The sequence below is a fragment of the Pleuronectes platessa genome, chromosome 5 (genome assembly GCF_947347685.1).
Source record: "Pleuronectes platessa chromosome 5, fPlePla1.1, whole genome shotgun sequence".
NCBI lineage: Eukaryota > Metazoa > Chordata > Actinopteri > Pleuronectiformes > Pleuronectidae > Pleuronectes > Pleuronectes platessa.
In genome coordinates, this window is record NC_070630.1 from 28716700 (window position 1) to 28740802 (window position 24103).

Here is a 24103-nt window from a genome sequence, read left to right on the forward strand (position 1 = left end):
TGGACCACGACCGAGGCGGCGGCTGATGATGGATCCTAATAAGTGGCAGTGGACAATGACTGTTACAATGACTGTCCGTCCTGGGAGAGGGATCCCTCACATGTGGCTCTCTCTAAGGTTTCTACGTATTTTTACTCTGTTAAAGGGTTTTTAGTAGTTTTTCCTTACTCTTGCTGAGGGTTAAGGACAGAGGATGTCACACCATGTTAAAGCCCTATGAGAAGAATTGTGATTTGTGAATATGGGCTTGACAAATAAAATTTGATAGGATTGATTGAAATGGATTCCACTGCTGACATCAGCACTGGTTCACCTGGCTACACTCCGACAGCTCTGTGAGGCGGCCTCAACAGCCAATGGTTTCACCTTATAAAATAAACTTTCAGATACTTTATACAGCATCTGAGAATCTTCTTCTTCAACAATCTGTTGCTCTTTCTTTGTATTTTCCCCATCTCATTAAGCAATTACTCCAAACACGACGGAGGTTTTGCACCAAGATGAGATCAATTTCATCAACATTGCTTTAAAGTTTTCCTTACCCTGGAAGAGTGGCCGACATGTTGAGCAAGAGGCACCTCCACTGCTGCCGCTGATGGAGCTTCCAGATCCGTGCTGTTCCATCACGACTTCCACTCACAAACCTGGGCCAGGACAGTGACATCAACTGTTACATTCAATTGCTATTAACTACTTTGAAAAATAAAGAAAGCAGTTTAATATAGTCAGGTTATCTTACCTTTCACCTGAGTGACAAAACTGGATGCTATCAACTTTGTCCTACACAGAGACGAGAGAAATATGGAAAACTATCATTATACTTGTGTTACTGCTGATGTGACATAGCCTGGATGCCAGACGAACTTAGCCCCGCCCACATAATTTGAGGTCGGGAAGTTCGGTCTGGAGTCGCTCCGTTGGGGAGAAACTATGCCCGAACAGAAGCTGTTCGGACCAATCAAATTGTCAGGGCGGGCTTTATACGATGATGGACAGATGATCAACAGTAACGTAATCAATCACGTCATCAAAGTGCGCTTGGGTTGAATTTGTTTTCAACAAACATGGAGAGCTGAGATGTGTAGATGCTGCCTTTGAGTCTGTTTTAGAAGACATCGACAGCGCATTCATTTTGAAAGAGGAACAGAGGAACGCGATCAAGGCATTTGTAGATCGAAAATATGTTTTTGCCGTCCTTCCTACGGGATTCGGAAAAAGTTTAATTTATCAGCTGGCCCCGATGGTCGCGAAGAAGATGGGACACAATGAAAACCCAGTGGTCATTGTGGTTTCTCCTTTGGTCGCACTCATGGAGGACCAAGTGAAAGAGGCGACCGAAATGGGCATCACGGCGATGCAACTCGGCGTGCACGACGAGGTGGACATTACCAGCGGTCGGTAGCGACTCCCCTCGCATAAATACCTGCAGTTTAAGGAGCGGACCATTTTAATAGACGCACCAGTTCCCTCGCTTGTGGACCAGTGCAATAAGACACCTGCCGTACAGCCCTGGCACAAGGATAGGAGCAGGAACTACGACCGGACGCCGGCTGTGCGGCATATCTCAAAACCTTACGGACCGAACAACTATAGTTTAACACCCCTTTGCCAGCGGAAAGAAGCTGGTCCCATTTACTTTGCTTCAGGTAGCGCGGAACGGGAGTCGCTATGTCACGTTAATGCAGTGATTCTCAAACTGTGTGGCGCGCCCCACTGGTGGGGCGTGGAGGCATAACAGGTGGGGCGCGCGACCGGGAGGGGGAAATGTGAGGCGGAACTTATATTATAGCCGAACCAATGTTTAAACGTCCGCATCACTTTACCGCCGGAGCAGTAAACAAATTGTTCTTTCGCCGTAGCCAGGGCTCTGAAGCCCCTCTGGAGTGGCTCCCTGTACAGCGCACACTCTCAGGCCCCGGGGCTCCGCCCCCCACCCCGCTCACTCGCTCAGAGACACACACAGGAGATCAGAGCTCGTGCACGTGAAGCAGCCCGTCAGGGACAAACAAGAGACGGTGGTCAAAAACCAAGTTGAAAAGAAAGTACGAAGAAGCCTGTCTTGCTCTTGGGTTCACAGTCAATGGGGTAGGACAGGGGTTGGCAACCTGCAGCTCTTCAGCCCCTCTGCAATGGCTCCCTGTACAGTGCTGTGAATGTTGCGCATATTTTTCGCGAACGGTGAACTTAACGAATCAGTTTTCATATGATGAACGTGAGTGAACGTACCGTTCACGTTCATTTTTTTAAGTCATCATCGTATTAGGCCGTCATGAAATAACAGGAGCGTGTGTGTGTGTGTGTGTGTGTGTGTGTGTGTGTGTGTGTGTGTGTGTGTGTGTGTGCGCTCCCAGATAGCGGACAGACATACAGGGAGGAAAATAGAAAGTTTAATTCTGCGTGGACAGGTTAATTTGCTATCACTGCCAACGATGCAGGTTTACCTGTATGCTTGATATGTGGCGAGGAATTAGCAAACAAAAAAAATGTGATGCTTGAAGACATTTCCAGAGCAAGCACAAAGCATCTGCTGAAAAGTACCAAGCTGGATATGAGCAAAAAAAGCATATAGTTCTGTGCTTCATTTATTTCAAAGTAGGCCTACACATGTATTTTATTCTCCTCTTCATAAGAGTTTGATGTTTTCCTTTTTTGTAATGGGTAAAAATAGCAGTTTTTTTTATTGTCGTTCTATAATTTAATAAATGCAACAAACTATAGTTTTTATATATATTATATAACTATATAACTTCATAACCTGTGTTATCAGGGCGGCTCCAGACAGATTTAATATGGGGGAAGAGGGAGCAAAATGGCTCTTTGGATAGTAAAGGTTGCCTACCCCTGAGGTAGGACATGAGAGACCAGTGAGGATTTTATGTCTGAAAACTCTATTAGACCCAAAAAATTAAGATGACACTTAGAAACATTACACCACAATCACATGCATGTGTTCTTTCTGGTTGAGCTTTATCATCTTTGTGACAAAGTGATTATAATTGAATAAATGTTTTCTCTATTATTGAAAAAGTACAGACTGATGGAGGAATGTAGTGATAAATGTCCCCAAAAGAACTTCAATTAAGTTGAATTTAAGTAAAGTTATTGCACTATTCTTTGAAAAAAGCAACCAAGGTCACAAAAAGTTTTTTTTTTATTTGCACATCAAAATTCCTGAAAGTAATTTGGATTTAATGTTCATGTGTATGTTATGTAAATACACATGTTAAACTTGGCCGATTTTGTTGTGGCTGGGGAGAGGGTGGGGAATGAAAAATATTCTAGGCCCAAAGTGGGGCATGACAAAAAAAAGTTTGAGAACCACTGCGTTAACGCATCAGACTTGTCTCGTGGTGATTTGTTTGTTTATTGTATTTTAATGTTTGTGTTTGGTTTTATGGATTAAAATATCGTGTACTTAATGTCATTCCAGTTTTACGATGTATTTACGGCTACGATGAAGTGTACAATTAAGAGCTGTGTGACATCAGTAGAGAAACTCTGCGTCATGTTTGGGGAAGTGGGGGGGGCTGTTACAATAGGTGTCAATGTAAGTTCGCTTGAGTTCTGTTGACAACAACTATGCGTCTCTTAACATACGTCACATACTACTTTGCTCTGATCGGTTGTAGGTCTATCCAGTTGAGCGAAGAGGCTTTTTTTTTTTTGGTTCGGTTGAAACATGCCCCATAATCACAGCCCAATGGAGCGGTATCAGACTCATATTCTTACTAGAATTATGAGTATGACAACGTCAGGCTAGATCTGACACAAAGAATGTACATGAATATGTTCTGTTGGTGCCATGTAAAGCATCAGAAATGTGAACATTAATCCGATCTTACTGTGTGCTCATGGAGCTCTGATATCTTTTCTGGACTCCCGCTTCCCAAGTAGTATATTCTGATGACATCATCTGTACTTCCTGTTGCTAAGAATATTCCACCTGAGAAAAAAAGATGTAAGTTTAAGCCAAATATTCAAAAGTTAACCTCTGCGTCTATATAATGATATGCTACCTAAGTGATAATACTGAGAACTATGCAATACTCAATCATATACATTTTTGGGTCCAGACTGTCTCCAGATTTGCCCATTACACTAGCAAAGCAGCCCGAGAGTCTGCGGTCAGACATGTACACAACAACTAAACTCTCCAGAGAATTCAGATGAGGTGTGATTCAGCAGGCAGGAGGCAAAAGGCTGGACGTAATGTATACATTCTGCTGCAGAGATCACATGTTTATGTTTACAGTGGTGTCACCCAAAGTGCTCTCAATATCTTTGTCTGTGCTGCCGCATATGGTCCTGCTTTATCACCCTGAGATATTTTATTTTATTTTTTTAGTCCCACATTCACAATGAAGTCAAGTGACAGGACACAATAAAATCCAGATAAACACATATAGTGAATACATAAATTCTCCAGAAAATATCTTGCCGTTTTCTCACACAAGCTCCCTCTGACATCATCCTGAGTTTTTACTGGGTGCCTTGAAGGAGAGACTAGGACATTTGCATTCTCACATACAGCCCCTCCAGAAAATGTCAAGAGATTATCTGGAGTTCAGTGCATGTCTGAAAGCTGCTTAAATAGCATTTATACAGGTTGGGTTAACACAACGCAACAGACAATATAAAATTTGAAATTACCTGGACTGAATGAGGAGCAAACTGTCTGAACTCCTGGCCTTGGCCGCTCAGTAAATTTGTGAGGCCGATCACTTTAAGGAGAGGAGAGAAAAAAGAAAAATGTTTAGATTCGATTCATCCTTCAACAGAACTGTCAAATAAAGATCCAGCTAATCTAACCAGCATTCTAACTTCAGGATAACAGATGTGAATGCAGATAGGTCAGACGTCAGGTTGAACGTCTTATCAGATAAAGCTCATTCACATACTTCGAGGTGAACAGAAGTCATTATACCCATTTAGTCCAAGTCTTACTAGTTTAATTTTGTATACTTTTACCTGGTTATGTACTGTACGAGTAAGGTTTTTCTACTTAGTTTAATAAGACAGAGCAGCCCCTGTTCATGCACCTACATTAAAAAAGGTACCGTATTAGTCCTATAGCTGCAGTGTGGAGCAGAGAAAAAGCTGTCAAAAAAGTTTGGCTTGTCTCCCAGTGTTTGCAGTGGGCCTGATGCTGATTGCAACTGGGAAAGCTTCCATTTTTATTTGACTGTATTAAGCAGATCGGCAACGAACTTTTCTAAGCAGACACTGCAGGGGCCACACTTTCAAATAAAAAAAAATTCCAGGCCTAATAGGCCTGTTATTGTCTAGCTTTAAAAAAAAAAGTTGGTTATAATCAGTGGGAAATCAAAATAATTAACTAGAGACTGAGGCCTAACCAGAAAATACTGTCAGACTTCTGTCTAAGAGGCAGTTCACTGAGGAGTCATGATTAATTAAGAATATAGCCCTCATTGACAAGACTTTAACTGGTTATAATACCATCATGGAGCCCCCAGATTCTTGGAATGAGTTTGTCCCTGTTCTTGCCTGAAGGTCGAATACAAGCTACATTCCATTCATAAAAGACTGAGAGCCGAGCCTCAAAATATTTCTCATCACATTGGTTTGGTTTCCAATGTGTTTTCTTAAGTTTGTTGATACTCTTCCATGCGCCTCCTCAGAACGAGCCATTTAGTGTCTTTAAAAGTAATTTTCAAAACTCATCTGGATTGAGGAGCAAACGTTCAATGTGAAGAGTTTAAGAATGAACTTTCCACTTGTTCAAGCAGTCAATGTTGACTAGCAGCTGTGCTACTCGTCTTCTTTCTGGAGAAAAGCTAACAACAATTTGACCTACTCCCCCAAAATTATCATAGGGAAGCTCTGTGCACAGGTCTGCAAAAATAATTTACCCACTTGAAAAAATTAAAAAAGACAAATCATTATGAGTCACTTAAAATTTTACTGTGGTGGATTGCCACTAATAAGTCAATGTTTGGAAAGGGGAAAAAAGGCTACATATCCTAAATACCAGAACACAATTTGTGCAGAGGGTGGATGGGAAACTTAGGTCGGCCGGATGCGGACCGTGTGTTTGGCCTGTCACTGGTTACTGATCATTCTATAATTCATTGCTAGAAGCCTTTTTTAACTTATTATTAGGGTTAAGGAGGGTTGCATATCAGTTACTTTAACTGATATGCAAATAAAATCCTGGTATGTCTAAGATCTATCTTTTTTAAATATAAATAATGTGAGTCTTTCCTTTAACCGCTTACGACAATGTTCTCATGGATACGTTTTTAAAGAGGAAACCCACAGTATTCATAGTAGAGAAAATCATTCAACAACATTTTACGGCTTATACATTTTATAATCATATAACTATGAATGAATATTTCTGAGTGAAAAGATCTGAAATGTAAACTGTTAACAAGCAGCACTCACCTGAAGTTAATGTTGTGGACGTCCCATTGCCAGAAGCAGACAGTAGCATCAGTTCCAGTGGACAGCATGTAACGTTTTGAGCCCTTTGCAAACGGTGAAAACTGAAACACAAAACGTTTAGACATTTCTCAGACCAAATTATTAGGAAGTCATGCAGACATGCATATTAATTCTGTGTGAAGTTAAATAATGATACTATCCAAGTAAGGCCAAAATCTTGACTTTGAGGCTACATTAAGAATAGCAAGGTTAAATTTTGTTTTCTGTTATTCATAAGCCATACATAATTGACAGGTTATCTGTAACTGAATAACTTTTTTCTGGCAACAATAATTTGACACTTGGCTGGGGCAGAGGATATAATAGCAATAAAAGAGTGCTGATGGAAACAGATTCAAATAAAACAAGGACTGGATACAAACTTATCTAGTTTAATTTCATTCTGTGTTAATGCAGTAATAACAAGTTCCTTCTACCCAGTGTTTCAGGCCTCTAGTCAATTAAAAAATATGTGATACAGCATATAAAGTTAATTAATTAAAATATGAAATATGAAGAAAAAATTATGTGTGGAAAGCAGTAGAAGATGCATCCAAATATAAAGATACTGTTATCATATGTTAATTTTCATAATCTGTAGGCAAGGGACAAGATTTTGGGGCATGAACCTTTTTGGTTTCCATCTTTAATCACCTTGGGTAACACTTTGTAAACAGGTTAACAGGCGCAGGTAAACATTCCATGTGGAAAACCCAAACAGGTGGAACACATTGAACAAACAGTTTCAGCTATTATATCATACGTAGATAGCTTTTAATAGAGATTAGCCAAAATGTCACCTGGAACTAAAAGACCTACAAAAAGTATCACCGTTTGTGTTGAAAAGTGTTCGATTCATGAGGTCAAACAATCTAGTCGAACTGTAGATGGAGTCTTGTCCCGGATATTGGGAGTCTACTAGCCTGGATGCTAGACGAATTTAACCCCGCCAACAACATTTGAGGTCGGGAAGTTCGGTCTGGCATCGCTCCGTTGGGGAGAAACTATGCCCGAACAGAAGCTGTTCGGACCAATCAAATTGTCAGGGCGGGCTTTATACGATGACGGACAGATGATCAACGGTAACGTAATCAACCACGTCACCAAAGAGCGCTTGGGCCCCCGGTCTCTTTTCTCTGATGCCTCAGATGAACACGCTTCTTCAGCCTGGTCTCCTTCGTCGTCTGTCCATTTTTTTAACACGGGAATGTCACGTTCCAACCGTGTTATTAATTTCCTACAGGACCGACAAATGCGATACGATTTGTTTGATGTGTTGTGGAGTTGTAATCCTAAACGGAGAACTTGTTCGTACGTGCAATCACCTTTACGCCGGGTTCACACCGGGCGCTGAAGCGACGCCAAAGCGACGCATAAGCGCAGCGCCAAGCCTTATATAACAGCTGCGCCAAGCTTGCCTAGCGCCGTACAGCAATCGTTTTGGCGTCGGGTCTATTTTTTGCGCTTGACACGAGCGTATCGCGCCAGGAAACACACTGAAAAATGCTTTTAAACGATATTGATGAAATAAATGATCAAATATGCATCCCATACTTTGAATTCCCCTTCTGTTTTACCAATGACATTATTAAATGTCCCCCTCTGCCCATCCACTACAGCCACACAAGCTGTCATAAAGATAAAAAGAGAGAGAGAGGGAGGGGGGGGCTACGTATTCTCCACATAGGCTTGAATGGAAAATATGTAATTTACCCTCGACACCCGACCTTTAACGGAGCAAACAGCGGAGAAGTTCTTCAACATGGATGACATTAAATTAATAATTGAAGTGGAGAAGTACAGTGAGTTGTATGATCCTCGGAACATATTGTATAAAGACAACACCAAAAAAGACAAATGTTGGGACGCTGTTGCTTAATGTTGGAGCAACAAGTAAGTATATGCTTTCATACTACTGGATCAACGGGTGATATTATTAGCGCTGCCCGGCGCTTCAGCGTCCGGTGTGAACAGTCTAGTAACGGCGCGCTAGGGATTGGCCCTCTGCGTCCGGCGTGAACCCGGCGTTTCTGTTGCTCTCAAAAAAGCTGATCGTGTTGGTAAGTTCTCCGTGTATCCTTAAATTATTTTTACAACACCGGCAAAAATCGTTTTTACTGATCTTCTTCTTCTACTTCTTCCAGCGTGCGTGCAGTTGAGTTCTGTTGACAACAACTATGCATCGCTTAACATACGTCAAATTCTACGTTGCTCTGATTGGTTGTAGGTCTATCCAATTGAGCGAAGAGGCATTTTTTTTTCTGGTTCGGTTGAAACACGCCCAATAATCACAGCCCATGGAGCGGTATCAGACTCATATTCTGACTAGAATTATGAGTATGACAAAGTCAGGCTAGGAGTCTACACCTGAGGCCCCAAAATATTGTCAGTTGCCCTAAGAGTCTAGATCATAATATTTCTTATTGATATAATAATTTTTGCTCTACATCTGTTTAGCACTAGTTGATTAACATATACACTGAGTTAGCATTTCTTTTTTCTTCTAACTTCAGTGAAAATATATCTAGTAAGACCTAAGAATACTTAACTTTTGTGATAAAAGGGTAGAGTACAATAAAGGTACCTCACAGTCAAATTTTTGGCCATAAATAGTTTGAATACATGAACCTTGCATCAGTATAGAAAAAAGAAACAGCTCCCCTTTGTCGTTCATAACGCAGAACATCCTCTTATTTAAAAAGACTCAACATTATTAGATGGACAGATATTACCTGAAGGGAGGTAATGGATCCACTGTGCCCTTGCAGCACAGCCACGGGTGCACAGGTACGAAGGCACCACACACGGATGGTCTTGTCACAGCTTCCTGCAGCTATTAGTGTGTTTTCGTAATTAACCGCCAAGTCTGTGATCTCTGCAGAGTGTCCTCGCAATGTTGAATGAAGCCTTCCATCAAACGAAGACCAAAGTTTCACCAAACAGTCGTCCGAGCCCTGATAACAAGAAAAACAAGAAGAAATTTGACTTAGATAAATACTTAAACATAGATCCGATGGTTTTAAATATGTGACAGTCAATTTCTTTTAATATGCTGGGTTAAATTAGGGGTTTAAAAAGCTAAAGAAATCGTCATTCAAATTAATTCCTGTGATGTTGAGTAGGGGGTTTATTATTGAGTGGGGGTAATGTGCAAAAAAAACGCCATCTTACTGTGAAGATCCTGAGACCCGTGCGATCAAATGCGATACAGTACACTGCAGACAGATGGCCCAGGATCCGCCTATGCAGTCGCATGTGCTCATAGTTGCTGACAGGATTGATGGAACTGAAGCGCTGCGCTCCTGTCAGCTCTCTCCCTCGATGTACCTCCACTGTTGATGATAAGAAGCCAATCATTAGTGGAGAGATAAGAATACAGGACTACAGTGCAACTACTATCAGCAGAAATAGAATGGGATATATTTAATCTGATCTGGGCAGGAATGAAGGGGGCGTTATAATAACTGGATGAAATGAAAAATTGAAATGCAACAAACACAAAGTAAATGCTTTGTTTCCTAATAAACAATATGCCTCTCTCAATACAGCACAAAATCAATATTTGGTTTTAGTGTAGTTTGTCTTTCACTTAGTCACTTGCTTTATGTCTATTTTACATTAATTCAAAGCCACTATAAACAATAACTATATCCCCGCTCCTCTGAAGTGGGGTGCATCTGGTTTGTATCTGTTACCATGGGAAACCACAAAATATCAGAGAAACCCTGTTGTTATTCTGCTTTTCTTTCTCACTGCCCCAAGCTGAAAGTGTTTTTCAGAGATTACTGAGGCCCATTTGTGCATCATCTCTACATTTTAAAATGTAGCTTACTTGATCTGCTTAGGGGGTAAGGGGTTAATTATTTTACGCAAATCTATAACTAAATAAGGACTGCTGTTAATAGCAACAAAGACTGCAGGTATAACAAGCTGCATTTTAGGCATTCAATCTGGACAAGTCATAGTAGTGCACCACACATTTGTCAAATATAGCTTGGAAGCTGGAGAGTAATACACAGTGGGCACATTACCCAATTCTTCAATGTCTTGTCATCAGACAAGGCCAATGCATGGTTGGTTAGTAGGGAGAAACATTTCAAGCATTGCCAAGTAATATCATAGCAAGTACACATGTCTGCATCGTCCATTTTATTTCATTTATCCCTTAACAGAGGAACATGAAGAGGGACCAGACGTACCTAAGTGTGTAGGTTTCTTGCAGTACAAAGGCCTCTCTGGTGGTCTGCCCCGGTGAAGGGCTGCATATGATGAAGCTTTATACCGCACATGTTCGCAGTCTGAAAAACAAAGCACAAAGTTGATTCAGTTAATTTACAGCTGCATTTGGTGAATAGATTGTATCAGCTCTGGCAAATGCACACACGAATAATCTAATTGAACTGTTTTATTATACTAGATGACACAGTACAGGGGAAAAAATTGCAATAAATTTCTGCCAACAAAAATACTGAAAAACTTGAAATGTATACCTTTTGGGGTTCTAAGCATCGACTGCTTTCCGGACCCCAAGAGAGAGTGTACACCTGGGACACATGATGGCACCTCTTTGTCGAGAAGTGGTCCAATCTGCTCACATATCTGTAGCAAATGATCTGGTGCAATGTGTCTGTTGGCTGCAACCTTTCAGAGCAAACAGAGACAGAGCAGTAATGTGACACTGAACCCAGACGCCTGCTAAAAATTAACTGATTGAATATGGATAATGGATTATTTAACCAAAATGCCAAACATCCTTCGTAAATGCAAGTATTTGCAGCCCTTTTTTGTTTTGGATGACTGTGAACTGATGATGTTTAGATTTTAGATTGATGGTCAGACCAGATAAGCAATGCAAAGATGCAAACTTGGATTCTCAGGCCATAGCTAATTACCATATTTTACTGTAGTGAGCGAATTTGTTTAAACTGTTTGAAGTCTTATGCTGAATTTTATGTTTTTGATGCGATGTAAAGCAAGAATCCTCTTCAGTTTAGATTATTCTCATTTTAAGAAAACCAGAAACACATCGGGCAAAAAAAAAAACATTCTGGTTCATTATTACATATCATTTAGGTGACGCTTTTATCGGAAGTGACCTCAAATAAGTGCATTCAACCATGAGGGTACAAACCCAGAACAGTAAAAATCAAGTAAGTACATTAGCTTAAAAAAAAGCTAATGTACAAAAAGCATTGTAGGAGCACAGTGAGGAGGTGTAAAACAAATCTGATTCACCACAGATTTGTAAAACTAGTGCAGTGCCTGTTCTAAAGCGGTCTGTTTGGTCCACAGAACCATGTAGCTGCACCACTGCTGTTGCACAAAGAGCTGTTCACCTGTTTGAACAATGTTTTCAATGTTTGGTTAAGCTCGACTGAGAACCCCAAACTACAGAATCAGTGCGAATTGGAGTTGTCGTTATTGTGAACGTACTGTTGTATTGACCGACAATGTCACTTACGTGATGAGTCCCAGCAAGTCAAAGTTTATAAATACTGAACATATATGTCAAAATGGAACCAAATCCCACACTGCCTGCACTTCCTTGGGTCCTTAACAATAGACACGGCAGGTGTAAGACCAATGAGATGAACAATATTTGGGATGTGCGCGCCACAGACAAAGATTTCTGCAAATTATTAGATGGACGTGTTAATGTTCAAACAATCAAGATCAATACTCAAATATTGTTCTATGATCAAAGTTTTTGTGGCAGCTTCAGTTTTGCACAGATACATGTCTGAAAGTGTCTGCTGTGCTCTTGTTCCTCGGGGGCGTGGCTTATTATGCAAAACGTTCTCTTTCCACGGACCAATCGCAGCTCCGGTCACGTGAACAACAACGCGGAGACAGCGCAGCTCGGCCTCTGATTGGCCAGACGAGCTGTCCCCGACGAGAGGGCAGCCAGAACTACCCACCCGATCTGCAGCAGACAGAACTAAATAATATTAAACCCTGACACCATAAACCTCTGTCTGAGCCAACATGTCGGCTCGTTATCTCACAACCGGAGCCGGTGAGAAGGAGCCGGGACCCCCCTCCATCACCAGAGCCTCGGACATTACGGTGGAGCCGCAGGAGGAAGAACAAAGAGAGTAAACAAGCACGGTTCGCATGGACACACACACGGCCCCCCAGTCACAAGACAATAACAAGTGAATTAAAAAAGAGCTGAAGTTTAATCTCACCACATCTTCATATGTTCTCGCGTGCTCGTTTCCAAGCCAGTCCAGTCTCCCGGGCAAGAGCTGTGGAAAACCAGTTCATGTTAATATGTTTGTGTGAAACAAGAGAAAAGAGCAGCAGGTTCGCGTGGACCTAGTGAGAAACACCGGGTGATGTCAAACGTCCGGATGTATGGAAAAGTCAACAGGCAAGTTTTATGTCCAGGCTGGCTCGAAAGCTACGGGCAGCAGCTAGCAAGACAACCAGCAGCACGGCGGAGATACACACCTGATGTTCCTCCAGTTCTCTCGCCAGGACCTGCGGAGGATAAACAGACACCATCGATAACCACACTGGCTTCTATTAACGAGCTCCATTATTAACTAGCTAGTCAACTTAGGTGCACAGACAACACAGCCGAAGCACGCCAGCTCACCTCCGCCGCTCTCCGACATGGACCCGTTGTCAGGAAACGAGAGATCAGGTAGTAGAGCTCTGAAAGGGAACATGGAGGCAAATATCAAACGTGAGAAAAATCCCTTCAGTAATAACACAAGCCGTCCGTATCGTAGTAAACGGAGCTACCAGGAGGGTTTACTTCTTGCTGCTTACCAGACTCAAGGAGCGAAGTGTTCCGATTTTTGGCCATTGAAGCGGCCCTGATTGTTTGGAAAGGAGGAACAATAGGTTATTCTTAACTTTGTGCCTAAACTGAATTGGATATGTGTACTTAATTTCGGCTACGCGGCTCTGACCCCCCTCCACGGTTGCTCCCGCTCTCTATTCAGCCTGTTCGCAGTCGCCATTGGAAGGATGAGGCCTCCGCGAGTCGACTTACTTCCGCCACAGCGGAGGAACACAGGAAAAGGGGGGTGGGGAGGAGCGCCCTCCCAACAAAAGACGCAAGTAGCGCTTCCAGCTGGCAACCCGGAGACATTTGTGTTATTAGGAGGGCGACGCCTAAAACGGACATTATTTACAATAGAAGTATTAACATATTTACAATAATAAAAACATTAAACATTACAAACAACGTGGTAAATCACCGGCCGGCCGCATTTATATCGGCCGAAGTCGTGAGTCCCGTACATGACGTAATTGGTGAAGGGTGCCAAATTTGCTTTATCAATATTGTCCGATAATTGTTGCTTCATCAATGTTGTTGATTGACACATTTTGCTTTGATAGTTCAGTTTAAAAAATCAGACCAATCCTCTATGCTCACTGAATAACAATAATTATACTTGTTATTATTATTGTTATTATTATGCAATATTCAAATGATACTTCAATTATAACTAGATAGAAAGAATATCTATTTCTCCGTCTGTCTGTCTGTCTTTGTGAGTTGTCACATTGTTTATTAGACTTTTTAAACCATTGAATAGTTTTACTATTATTTTTACTGATTCCAATATGGACTGAAAACATTTTTCAACCAGTCATAAAGTTGAGGTGCATGTTGAACACATATTTGGGTCTAAAAACATAGGTACAGGTGCTTGTTACTTACATTAAACATTGAGTAACTGTGTTGAGTAAATGTCAATCTCTTACGGCCATACCACCCTGAACACGCCCGATCTCGGTAGCTAAGAAGGGTCGGGAACTATGGTTAGAACTTTGGTGGGAGTCATTGGAGTACCAGGTGCTGTAAGCTTTTCTACTTCTTTTTGCAAACAGCAGATGGTGGTGTTGCTGGTACAGGAGAAAAGACTCAACATCAAATAAAAAAGGATACGGAATCCTCACATTATCATTGAAGGAAGAGAGTAAACGTTTAAATGAGTTTTTACTGTCAAAACACTACTTGTAATATTAGCATATTGATTTAACTATTACTTACACACAACTAAAACGAGGGTGAAAATGCATAAGAAAATATAGTAAAGAACTAAAAGAAAAGGTATTGATAGTATTACTGTGTGTTAAAGGTATAAGGGAAATTCTGTATTGTTCAAAAACTGAATAATCAAGCGAAATTTTTTTAAATGTAAGAGGTCCAAATGCAAGTGTTCAATTATAATGATGTAATTGGAGTGGACTGCTTTTATTAATTTCATAATCTGCAATCCAGTGTTTTAGTTTAACGTAATCGCACCAGAAGTGAATAAACACTTTCTGAAAATGTGCCTCTAGGACCTAGAGGTACATTAGGTACATAGGTCACTAACGGGCTGTCCGAGTTCCGGACCCAGAAACCGTTCCGTACGGACCCGGATCTACAGCCAAACATAAGGTTATGATTTTAAACCTGACGGGCCGCTTCTATTTGTAACCGGCGCAGCTTTTATAGTCTTTAAAGTAGTAGTTTAGTGGATGAGGAAACGCACAGACCAATTGCATGCGAGTTAAGCCATCCCACATGATACTACTCAGCCAATCAAGTCTGTGCATTCCAGGCGGTTAACATTGCGACTCTACTGTGCAGACAGATGAGTATGGAAGCCCGTTTCCGCCACTTAAATGAAAAAAATAAAAAATAGTATCTCATAATTATGACTTAGCATCTCAATATTATGTGATAGTATCTCATAATTATGACTTAGCATCTCATAATTATGACTTAGCATCTCATTATTATGAGATAGTATCTCATAATTATGACTTAGCATCTCATTATTATGAGATACTGACTGCAGGGTCTGTCGTGCGAGTCTGTGTGTATGTGTTGGTTTGGGGGTGTGTGTGTGTGTATGCTTGTCTCTGTCCCTCTTCACTAAAACTGATAATCACATGTATTTTTTGGTTATTATTCGATGATGACCGATCATAACTCCGGATCGCTCCGTCACTTTAACGCTGATGTGCTGACTGTGCGCGTCACGTTACGTCTCGTGTTGTGTGGAGCGGGGCACGCGGTGTTTAAACATGTTTCATGAACTCAAACAAACACAAAGTAAACGTTTGTCCTGTACTTGTCCTAATAACTTGTGATCAGTGCTGCTGTTTATTGTTAAAGTGTAAAGTGAGCGCAGGACAGAGGGGAAGTGAGGCGGAAGCAGACTCCGACACATACAGGACGAACGGACTTTTAATGAGCGTCTGTTCTGATCCTGGAGCAGCGCTGGTTATACTTATTCAGCTGCAGCACATCGCTAAGAAAATGAATGGAGCAGAAAACATGAATGATTATGTTATGTCTCTGTATCGATGCATAGTCGCCCACTTCCGCGAGTAAGGCAGCTGTCCCTGCAGCCGCTCAGCCACGGCTTCCCTGCTCTGTTACGCCCCGCCCACAATCCGTAGCTCATAATTATGACTTAGTATCTCATAATAATGAGATGCTAAGTCATAATAATGAGATAGAATCTCATTATAATGAGATATGTTACATAAGCCCATGTGTTGTCTACTCATATGCACCAAAGCAACAGAAGCGAGAGGATAAGACAAAGATTGGCAGATCAAAATGGATACTATCATTGAAGACTACTTTAGACGTGGATTCAAAAATCGTGAAATTTTAGTGGTTTTGGAGGAATCACATGATATCAAACTAAGCGTCCGTACCCTAGAGAGAAAGCTACAAAAGAACCAACTTTGGCGGAGACGGAATAAGACAGATGAAGCTGAGATAGCATCCTTTCTTCACCATCAGCTACAAACGTCTGGCAAACAGCACGGCTACAGATGGATGCACCAGAAATGTTGGATGGCTGGGATAATTACAGACAGAGAAACTGTGCGTCAATTGATGCGACTGATGGACAGTAATGGGGTAGATATGCGTGCCAGAAACCGTTTGAGACGGCGTGTGTATGTCAGCCGTGGACCAAACTATGTATGGCATATAGATGGCTATGACAAATTAAAGCCTTATGGCATATGTATCAGTGGTTGCATAGATGGCTTCTCAAGAAAAATGATATGGCTAGAAGCATACAAAACAAACAATGACCCTCGTATTATCGCAGGTTACTTCATAGATGCTGTTACCGAAAACAATGGATGTCCGCAAAAAATCAGGTTAGATCACGGTACGGAGAATACCCACCTTGCAATAATGCAAAAGTTTCTGCACACCAATGAGGATGAGAATGGCACTGAGTGTGTAACTTTAGGTCCAAGTACTGGTAATCAAAGGATTGAACGCTGGTGGTGCACCTTGAGAAGTGAATGTGCCCAGTTTTGGATGGACCATTTCGACCAGCTGAAAGCAGATGGCTATTTTGTTGACAGCTTCCTTGACAAATCGCTGATCCAGTTTTGCTTCCAAAATACCATACAGGTAAGTATCCTTAAAATGTATGATTACAGATGTAAGGGAGACCGGGGACGATTGTAAGACTATCAATCCTTTTGATACAACAATCCCTTGTCTCCCCTAACTATAGAGATCCAAGGGCATAGAACGCAAATTATATCTTAACAAATTCACTCTTTTTCTCTCCAATATTTAGGAGGAGCTTAATGAAGTTGTAACTGCCTGGAATAACCATCGCATAAGAACAACAAACAATCCTCGGGCTCCTAATGGTCGCCCCTCCATAATGTTTGCAGTTCCCAACCTTTACAGCGCTCAAAATTTCTTGCAGCCAGCTGATCAAATGAAAATAGAAATATGCAGAGAGGATTGTTGTTTTAAGGACTTCCCTTGTGATGAGGATGTGTTTCACTTATGTATGGAACTTATGGCTGAACACAACCTGGCAATGTCTGATGATGTGTATGAAATTACAGACATTTATCTAAGACTTCGTCCAATGATAGCTGATGGACTGGGGGAATGAAGTATGTGCTATGATAAACAGTGTCAGCCAGGCCTACCATTGTAAACATATATGTCTGAATTGTTTATTGTACATGCCATCTGAAATACAGGCACATGAAAAATAGATCACTGTCAATTTTTGCTACAGTTTCAATATCAATCTGTAGAATATGTTATAGAAATGAAATGAAAAAATTAGGGATGCACCGATTTATCGGCCGAACATCGGTAGCTGCCGATATTCGCCTTGTTTACTGATATCGGCTTATCGGTTATAAACTTGACTTTCGCCGATATCATTGGCCGATGTTCATATTTGTGGTAAAACCGCTGGGCACGTGCCGCGGCTGGGGGAGCAGTCGCTCCGTCGCCCTCCTCTCCGCGCCGCCGGAGGCTCAGTGTGCGGCACCGGGAGGTCCTCATCTGGTGCCGCCTAACGGCGTCGCTGGTGCGGGGGCTTTCTTTCTCTTGTACCGCGGGGCGGTGTCCATCGCCGGCACGGAGGGGACCGGGTACGCGGTCAGCGGCGGCCACTCTGGACGCGTGTCGGGCCCTTCTCGCGGATCACCTCAGCTAAGGCGACCGCTGGGGGAACCCTCTGTTCGCGCGCGGGGGGGGGGGGCACCCTGCGGTGCGCCTCGGCTGGCGCCTAGCAGCTGACTGAGAACTGGTGCAGACCAGGGGAATCCGACTGTTTAATTAAAACAAGCATCGCGAAGGGCCACGGTGGGTGTTGACGCGATGTGATTTCTGCCCGACACTAAAAACAGGTAAAACTGAGGAGGGCTTGTTAAGTTATCTTGACTCACGCAGTGTAACTTGGCGTAAAAAGTATGAGCGTAGCGTCTGTTTAAGTACTTTATTCTCATGTGCACCGGCTCTATTCATCCGACTCATGCACAGGTAACAAGGGAATTGACAACATACGTCATACACACAGAAGCCGTAACACATCTAATAAACGGCCAATACTGCTACCGTAAAACAATGAGAAGAGCGTTCTCTATAATGATACTTTAACAGGGCTGTTTTAGACAGGGTAAAAAGGTGCTGTTTTAAATTATCCTTGTGGTATTTTGACCAAAATATGTTAGTCATTTCATTAAGATCCCAAGGAACCATTTCAACTTGCGGTAAAATGGGCATAATATGTCTCTGTTAAATAAAGTTTAGTTAAATCAAAGATTGTTTCATAAATCTGATTCAATTTGTGCTCATTAAAAGATAAGAGTGATGAAGGGCTGAACATTTTTTAAATAGTGCTTTTAAATAATGATTTAATAATTTTTCTGGCACAAAAGGGTGAATGAATAACAACAAAAAGAAAATAAACAAATATCGGTATCGGCTATCGGCCAGATTGTTATTTTAAATATCGGTATCGGCCAAGAATTTCCATATCGGTGCACCCCTAGAAAAAATATATAAATAATTTTTTAACTCATCTATTTGTATCCGTTTCAAATTAAAAGCCGTCCAGCATTTCTGTTGATGGAATCCCTTCATTTGTTAACAATGCTTTTATTGATGGCCATCATCAAATCCAAACTCCGTGTTCAAGGACAGGGATGTCAGCAACAGCGCTGTCTGTGTGGACACGACACACGCATGCGATCTGCTGCAGATCAGCGAGGTAGCCGACGCACATGTTGAGGTATAGGCAGTTTAACCCAGGCGCAATACTATGCAAAAAGCAGGTGGGGATTATGAAAACATTAATATTTTTCATTTTTGAGCATGTTCATGCCCACGTTACATCTGTTAATGTAATAAATTTCTAAATGTGACTAGATTTCTAAATGTGACTAGATTACGTTTCAGCGCTCCTGCTAAATGAAACAAAAGGAATAAAATCACACCAGCAATTCCATGCTGAACGCACTTCAGGTGTCTGCGTTCGCAGGCCGCTGTCCATGGTGCTGAATGTTGAACACCACAGGCTTTTCCAAAGTTGTATTACCTGACCTGTCCTATGGAGGACCATACATGACTTAAGTAAAAATAAATAAATAAATAAATGTATAAATAAATACAGAAATAAATAAATAAAAAAGGAAATAAATTAATTAATACAGAAAAAAATAAATAAATATGTTAATACCAAAAGAAATGTCAAAATAAATGTCTTAAATATATTTGCACATTTATTTATTCCCTGACACATTTCCTTTTCATTTGCAGTGTCCTTATGCTAATGAGAAAGGCGGGCCTAATCGCAGTCTCATGCAGGATTGGTCACAAGAGTGTAATGATCCAGCCCTACTGCCTCTCAATGCTGGCTGGTGTCCAGTAGCTGTTTGCAGCGTTGAGCCAGTTCACACTTAAAATGAACTAGTTCAAGTTCAGAGGGTTAGTTAAGGTTATTTTTTATTGGGATGATTTAGGTGTCAGTAGTCCTGACTGTGAGCGTCACGTGTTCTACTGAGCACAAGGAGCGAGCCGAGAGGAGAAGGAGGAAACCGAAAGTCCAGCTCGGTACAAACCACCTGCAGCTTCTGCTCTGATCATGAAGCCGCTGATCTCTGAGCAGATGTGACCAGAGAAACTCTGTGTTTCCACTGTTCTACAAAGTCACTGAGCGGCTGTTTCACGGTGAAGAGCTCAAGTCTCAATCACTGCCCGTGTCTCTGAGCGAGTATGTGGCGGAGCGCAGGGGCTGTGTGTGTGTAGCTCCGTTGACCAATCCTGCTCGAGACTGAGGTTAGGCCCGCCTTTCTCATTAGCATAAGGACACTGAAAATGAAAATGAAATATATCACGGAATAAATAAAAGTTGGAATAAATGTGGAAATAAATAAATAAATGTGGAAATAAGTTTAAGACATTGATTCATTTAATTCTTCATTTATTTCCACATTTATTTATTTATTTCCACATTTATTTATTTATTTCCACATTTATTCCAACTTTTATTTTTCGATTTCAGTGTCCTTATGTTAATGAGAAAGGCGGGCCTAACCTCAGTCTCGAGCAGGATTGGTCAACTGAGCTACACACACACAGCCCCTGCGCTCAGCCACATACTCGATCAGCGACACGGGCAGTGATTGAGACTTGAGCTCTTCACCGTGAAACAGCCGCTCAGTGACTTTGTAGAACAGTGGAAACACAGAGTTTCTCTGGTCACATCTGATCAGAGATCAGCGGCTTCATGATCAGAGCAGAAGCTGCAGGTGGTTTGTACCGAGCTGGAGTTTCTGTTTCCTCCTTCTCCTCTCGGCTTGGTCCTTGTGCTCAGTAGAACACGTGTCGCTCACAGTCAGGACTACTGACACCTGAATCATCCCAATAAAAAATAACCTGAACTAACCCTCTAAACTTAAACTAGTTCATTTTAAGTGTGAACTGGCTCAACGCTGCAAACAGCTACTGGACACCAGTCAGCATTGAGAGGCAGTAGGGCTGGATCATTACACTCTTGTGACCAATCCTGCATGAGACTGCGGTTAGGCCCGCCTTTCTCATTAGCATAAGGACACTGCAAATGAAAAGGAAATGTGTCAGGGAATAAATAAATGTGCAAATATATTTAAGACATTTATTTTGACATTTCTTTTGGTATTAACATGTTTTTTTCTTTTTTTCTGTATTAATTAATTTATTTCCTTTTTTATTTATTTATTTATTTATTTTTTTCTGTATTTATTTATACATTTATTTATTTTTACTTAAGTCATGTATGGTCCTCCATACTGTCCATATTGCTGATTGTCACTTGGCAAGCTGATATAGACATCCTTTTATCGTATTATTCATTATTAATTAAAACATAGACCAAAAGTACATTTTTGGGCTGATTATTTGCCAACCATGTGAGTCAACAGCTGTTGTAAAGCTATATGTTAATATCAGTAGCACCCTGGTCTTAAATAGGTGACAACAATGTGAGGCATTATATAACTTTTATACTCTGTGAATGGCTGCGCAATGTCGTTATAAGACAGAGAGCCAAGCAGACAAACACACACACACACACACACACACCAGCAGCTGATGATTTTTTTTTAAAGTTTTTATTTTACCAGATCAAAATGAAAGACATGTGACCCAGGGCTGCCTCCTGCTTCTTGATTGAAAATGCAAAGGGCACAAAGAAGAGCATCATCGGCATAACATATATATAGATGCATCTTTAAAAGTATGCCCCATATGGTAACAGTACAGAATAACATTTGTCACAACTTTGACAATAAAACAACATGACTTCACAGTTCCAGTGAATTCACACCTCCCAACTAATTTTGTGTAAATATTCGGACACATATTCTTATCTGCCCTTTATGCCTTTAAGTGTCAACAAAAAATATTATTCAGTATCCAAACTGTGTAAGAACAAATGTACCGTATACACTTGATGATGACCATACTGTAGGTGTGTAACTGGATATGTCTGATGATATAGCCAAGAAATTCTAAGACAAAATAGTTGTTTTGAGTGACTAACCCTGAGAGTTAAACAGGTAATCAAGTGATTTGTATCATAGTTCTCTTTTCATTACACATTATTGACATTCCCCCAGAGCAGTAGAACACTGAGCAATTATAGAACTGCAAATTTTTTTACTTTTGATATTAAATGTTTACATCCCTTACTTTAGGCATGTATTGGTTGCAAAAAAATCTTACAATGGTCATTCTGCCATGTTCTTCCAAATGGGATTAAGACATTAACCCTTAAACTTAAGTGACTTTAAATAATGCCAGATAGAATAACTTTTGTAGTCTTAACTTTACAAAACAATTGATTAGCTCAACAACAAAAAAAAGCTAAAGCATAGACCTTGACATTTAAAAGGGCCAAAACAAATTGTTTAAATGTACATCTTTGCCCTCCTTGATCTCCAATGGCATGATGCTATTATGATCTATGGTGTTATCCTTAACAAATGATCTAGGTAACAAACATTACAGTTGGTCTTTAGAGCTATCTTTTGAACTGTTTCAGACTTATTCTAGCTTTTATATGAGGATGCATGGTAACTGAAATAACAAGATTTTACACCGAAATTGTGTGCGAATACCTGGACTAGATTAGAGTATGTCCATGACCCACACATTAGACTCCAACACCTTGTTCATTTCGGAGCTAAAGTCAGGGTTGCTGTCATAATGGACTGACAGCTCCAGGACACAGCCACAAGTATGGGCAACAGGTCTTCTCTGAAAACCTTGAATCTGAGTAAAATCAATAATAATTTATTTTCCCAGGAATGGATCTGACCCTGTGCAGAACCTTAGGAACCAACACAGATGCTGCATATCAGCATTCCTCAAATATGTGGTAAGGTACTTTTGAATGTCCTTCTGGTGGACATTCATTGTCTCTGGGAAGGTGAGAGACTTAACAACCTTTCTCACAGTTGGTTGCAGGGCTTCGTATGCAGTTGTAAGGTCCTGAAGGCTCAGGACCTCTGGGCTGAGTATTTTTGCCCATTGTTCGATGATGTAGGCAGGCTCTTGAACAAGCTTTTTGTGGGCAAGCTCCTGGAGGATTTCATTGACATTGCTGGCTGTTGGGATCCTTCTGCAGCTTTGGTTGTCAAGGATGTCAAATAATTCTTCTTGGTCAACACTGTTAAAATCTGATCTCCATGATTCAAAAACTGTACGCTCAGACTCAGGCATGTATTTGAGGAAATTCTCCACTACATTGCTCTTCGCATATCCACAGGCGGCCTGCTCTAATATGACAGGTGCGATCTTCACAGGAAGATATTTCTCCCTCGCCCATCCAAAAGCAATTATTCGACCTACACTCTCCCACTGCTGCTGTCCAAAATCATGCCTTAGAAAAGGCACTTTAAGAGCATTTCCTGTTGCGCATTGTTCATAGAATTCATTCCAGAATTCTGAGAGACAATCTCTCACAACTCCTCCTTCATCATACCCCATCTCATGTGTTCCATCTGGCAGTACAAGTTGGATTTTGATGTCAACATCTTGAAGTCCATCATCAAAGAAATGTGCCATGAGCTCTGGTAGTACCTGCCCTCTATGAACAACCAATATTCTCTTCACTCTTTCACTGGATGGCATGGATGGTGGTGAAACAGGCAGTGTGTCATCCAAATTCTGTTGCTCATTTTCAGAAAAGTCTCCTACAAAAACAATGTCGCTGCTCTCAAAAACATCCTCATGCCCATCCTGTGTGGAATATAATACAAAGTCAATATTGTCATCACTTGTAGTGTTTCCAAGAAATATCACTTCAGGGTTAAGTGTTTCAAATGTAGCAGATGGCGGTGTTGTAGAAACACTGCGAGAAGAAGTGGAGGACTGATTCTGAGAGCTCTCTTGTCTCTCCAAAGATGGAGCCAAACTTGTTCTGTTTGGACTGTTGATCTTTTTTTTCTGTGTGGTCAAATAAAACCTAAGAAGAGGGAGTTTTGTGTCGGTGTACAATTGTCCAACTGTACATTGTCAACTGTCACCTCTTGATAATCTTTGAGATCTAACTCAAAATCTGTTAAGGGCCCCAGACTACTTCTCCCGCCTGGAAAGAACAGGTCAATTCCTTCCTGCATCAACTCCCTTTTCTGAGCATCCTTTGAAATGTCGACTTTTCTTGTTCCACCTCCTCGTTTGAAAAAGCATTTCCAAATACATGTACAAGGATATGAGGTGGAGTGTGTCAACTTTACATTTGTCAACTTTGATTGCACTAGTTGAACCTGTTAATAGCCCACATTAATAGTCTGCATGAGAAGCTACAGAGACAGGGAGCGGAATCAATAAAATGCTAAAGAAACAATGTGGAAAAATTAAAACACTTTTTTGATA

General features: G+C 41.1%; 1 protein-coding gene across 1 annotated transcript in view; it reads right to left on the minus strand.

Annotated features, from left to right (window-relative positions):
* Positions 1 to 13476, minus strand: part of brwd1 (bromodomain and WD repeat domain containing 1) — a 36205-nt gene extending 22729 nt beyond the window's left edge. The window contains exons 1-14 of the mRNA XM_053422181.1: positions 13365 to 13476; positions 13222 to 13268; positions 13046 to 13104; positions 12898 to 12927; positions 12633 to 12692; positions 10935 to 11085; positions 10644 to 10742; positions 9616 to 9776; positions 9177 to 9398; positions 6406 to 6506; positions 4651 to 4721; positions 3843 to 3943; positions 740 to 780; positions 543 to 644 (exon numbers count right to left, since the gene is read on the minus strand). Coding sequence (XP_053278156.1) covers positions 543 to 644; positions 740 to 780; positions 3843 to 3943; positions 4651 to 4721; positions 6406 to 6506; positions 9177 to 9398; positions 9616 to 9776; positions 10644 to 10742; positions 10935 to 11085; positions 12633 to 12692; positions 12898 to 12927; positions 13046 to 13104; positions 13222 to 13258 — 1235 coding nt within the window. The 5' untranslated portion in view covers positions 13259 to 13268; positions 13365 to 13476. The remainder of the gene's footprint in view (positions 1 to 542; positions 645 to 739; positions 781 to 3842; positions 3944 to 4650; positions 4722 to 6405; positions 6507 to 9176; positions 9399 to 9615; positions 9777 to 10643; positions 10743 to 10934; positions 11086 to 12632; positions 12693 to 12897; positions 12928 to 13045; positions 13105 to 13221; positions 13269 to 13364) is intronic.
* Between the last annotated feature and the right edge of the window lie 10627 nt (positions 13477 to 24103).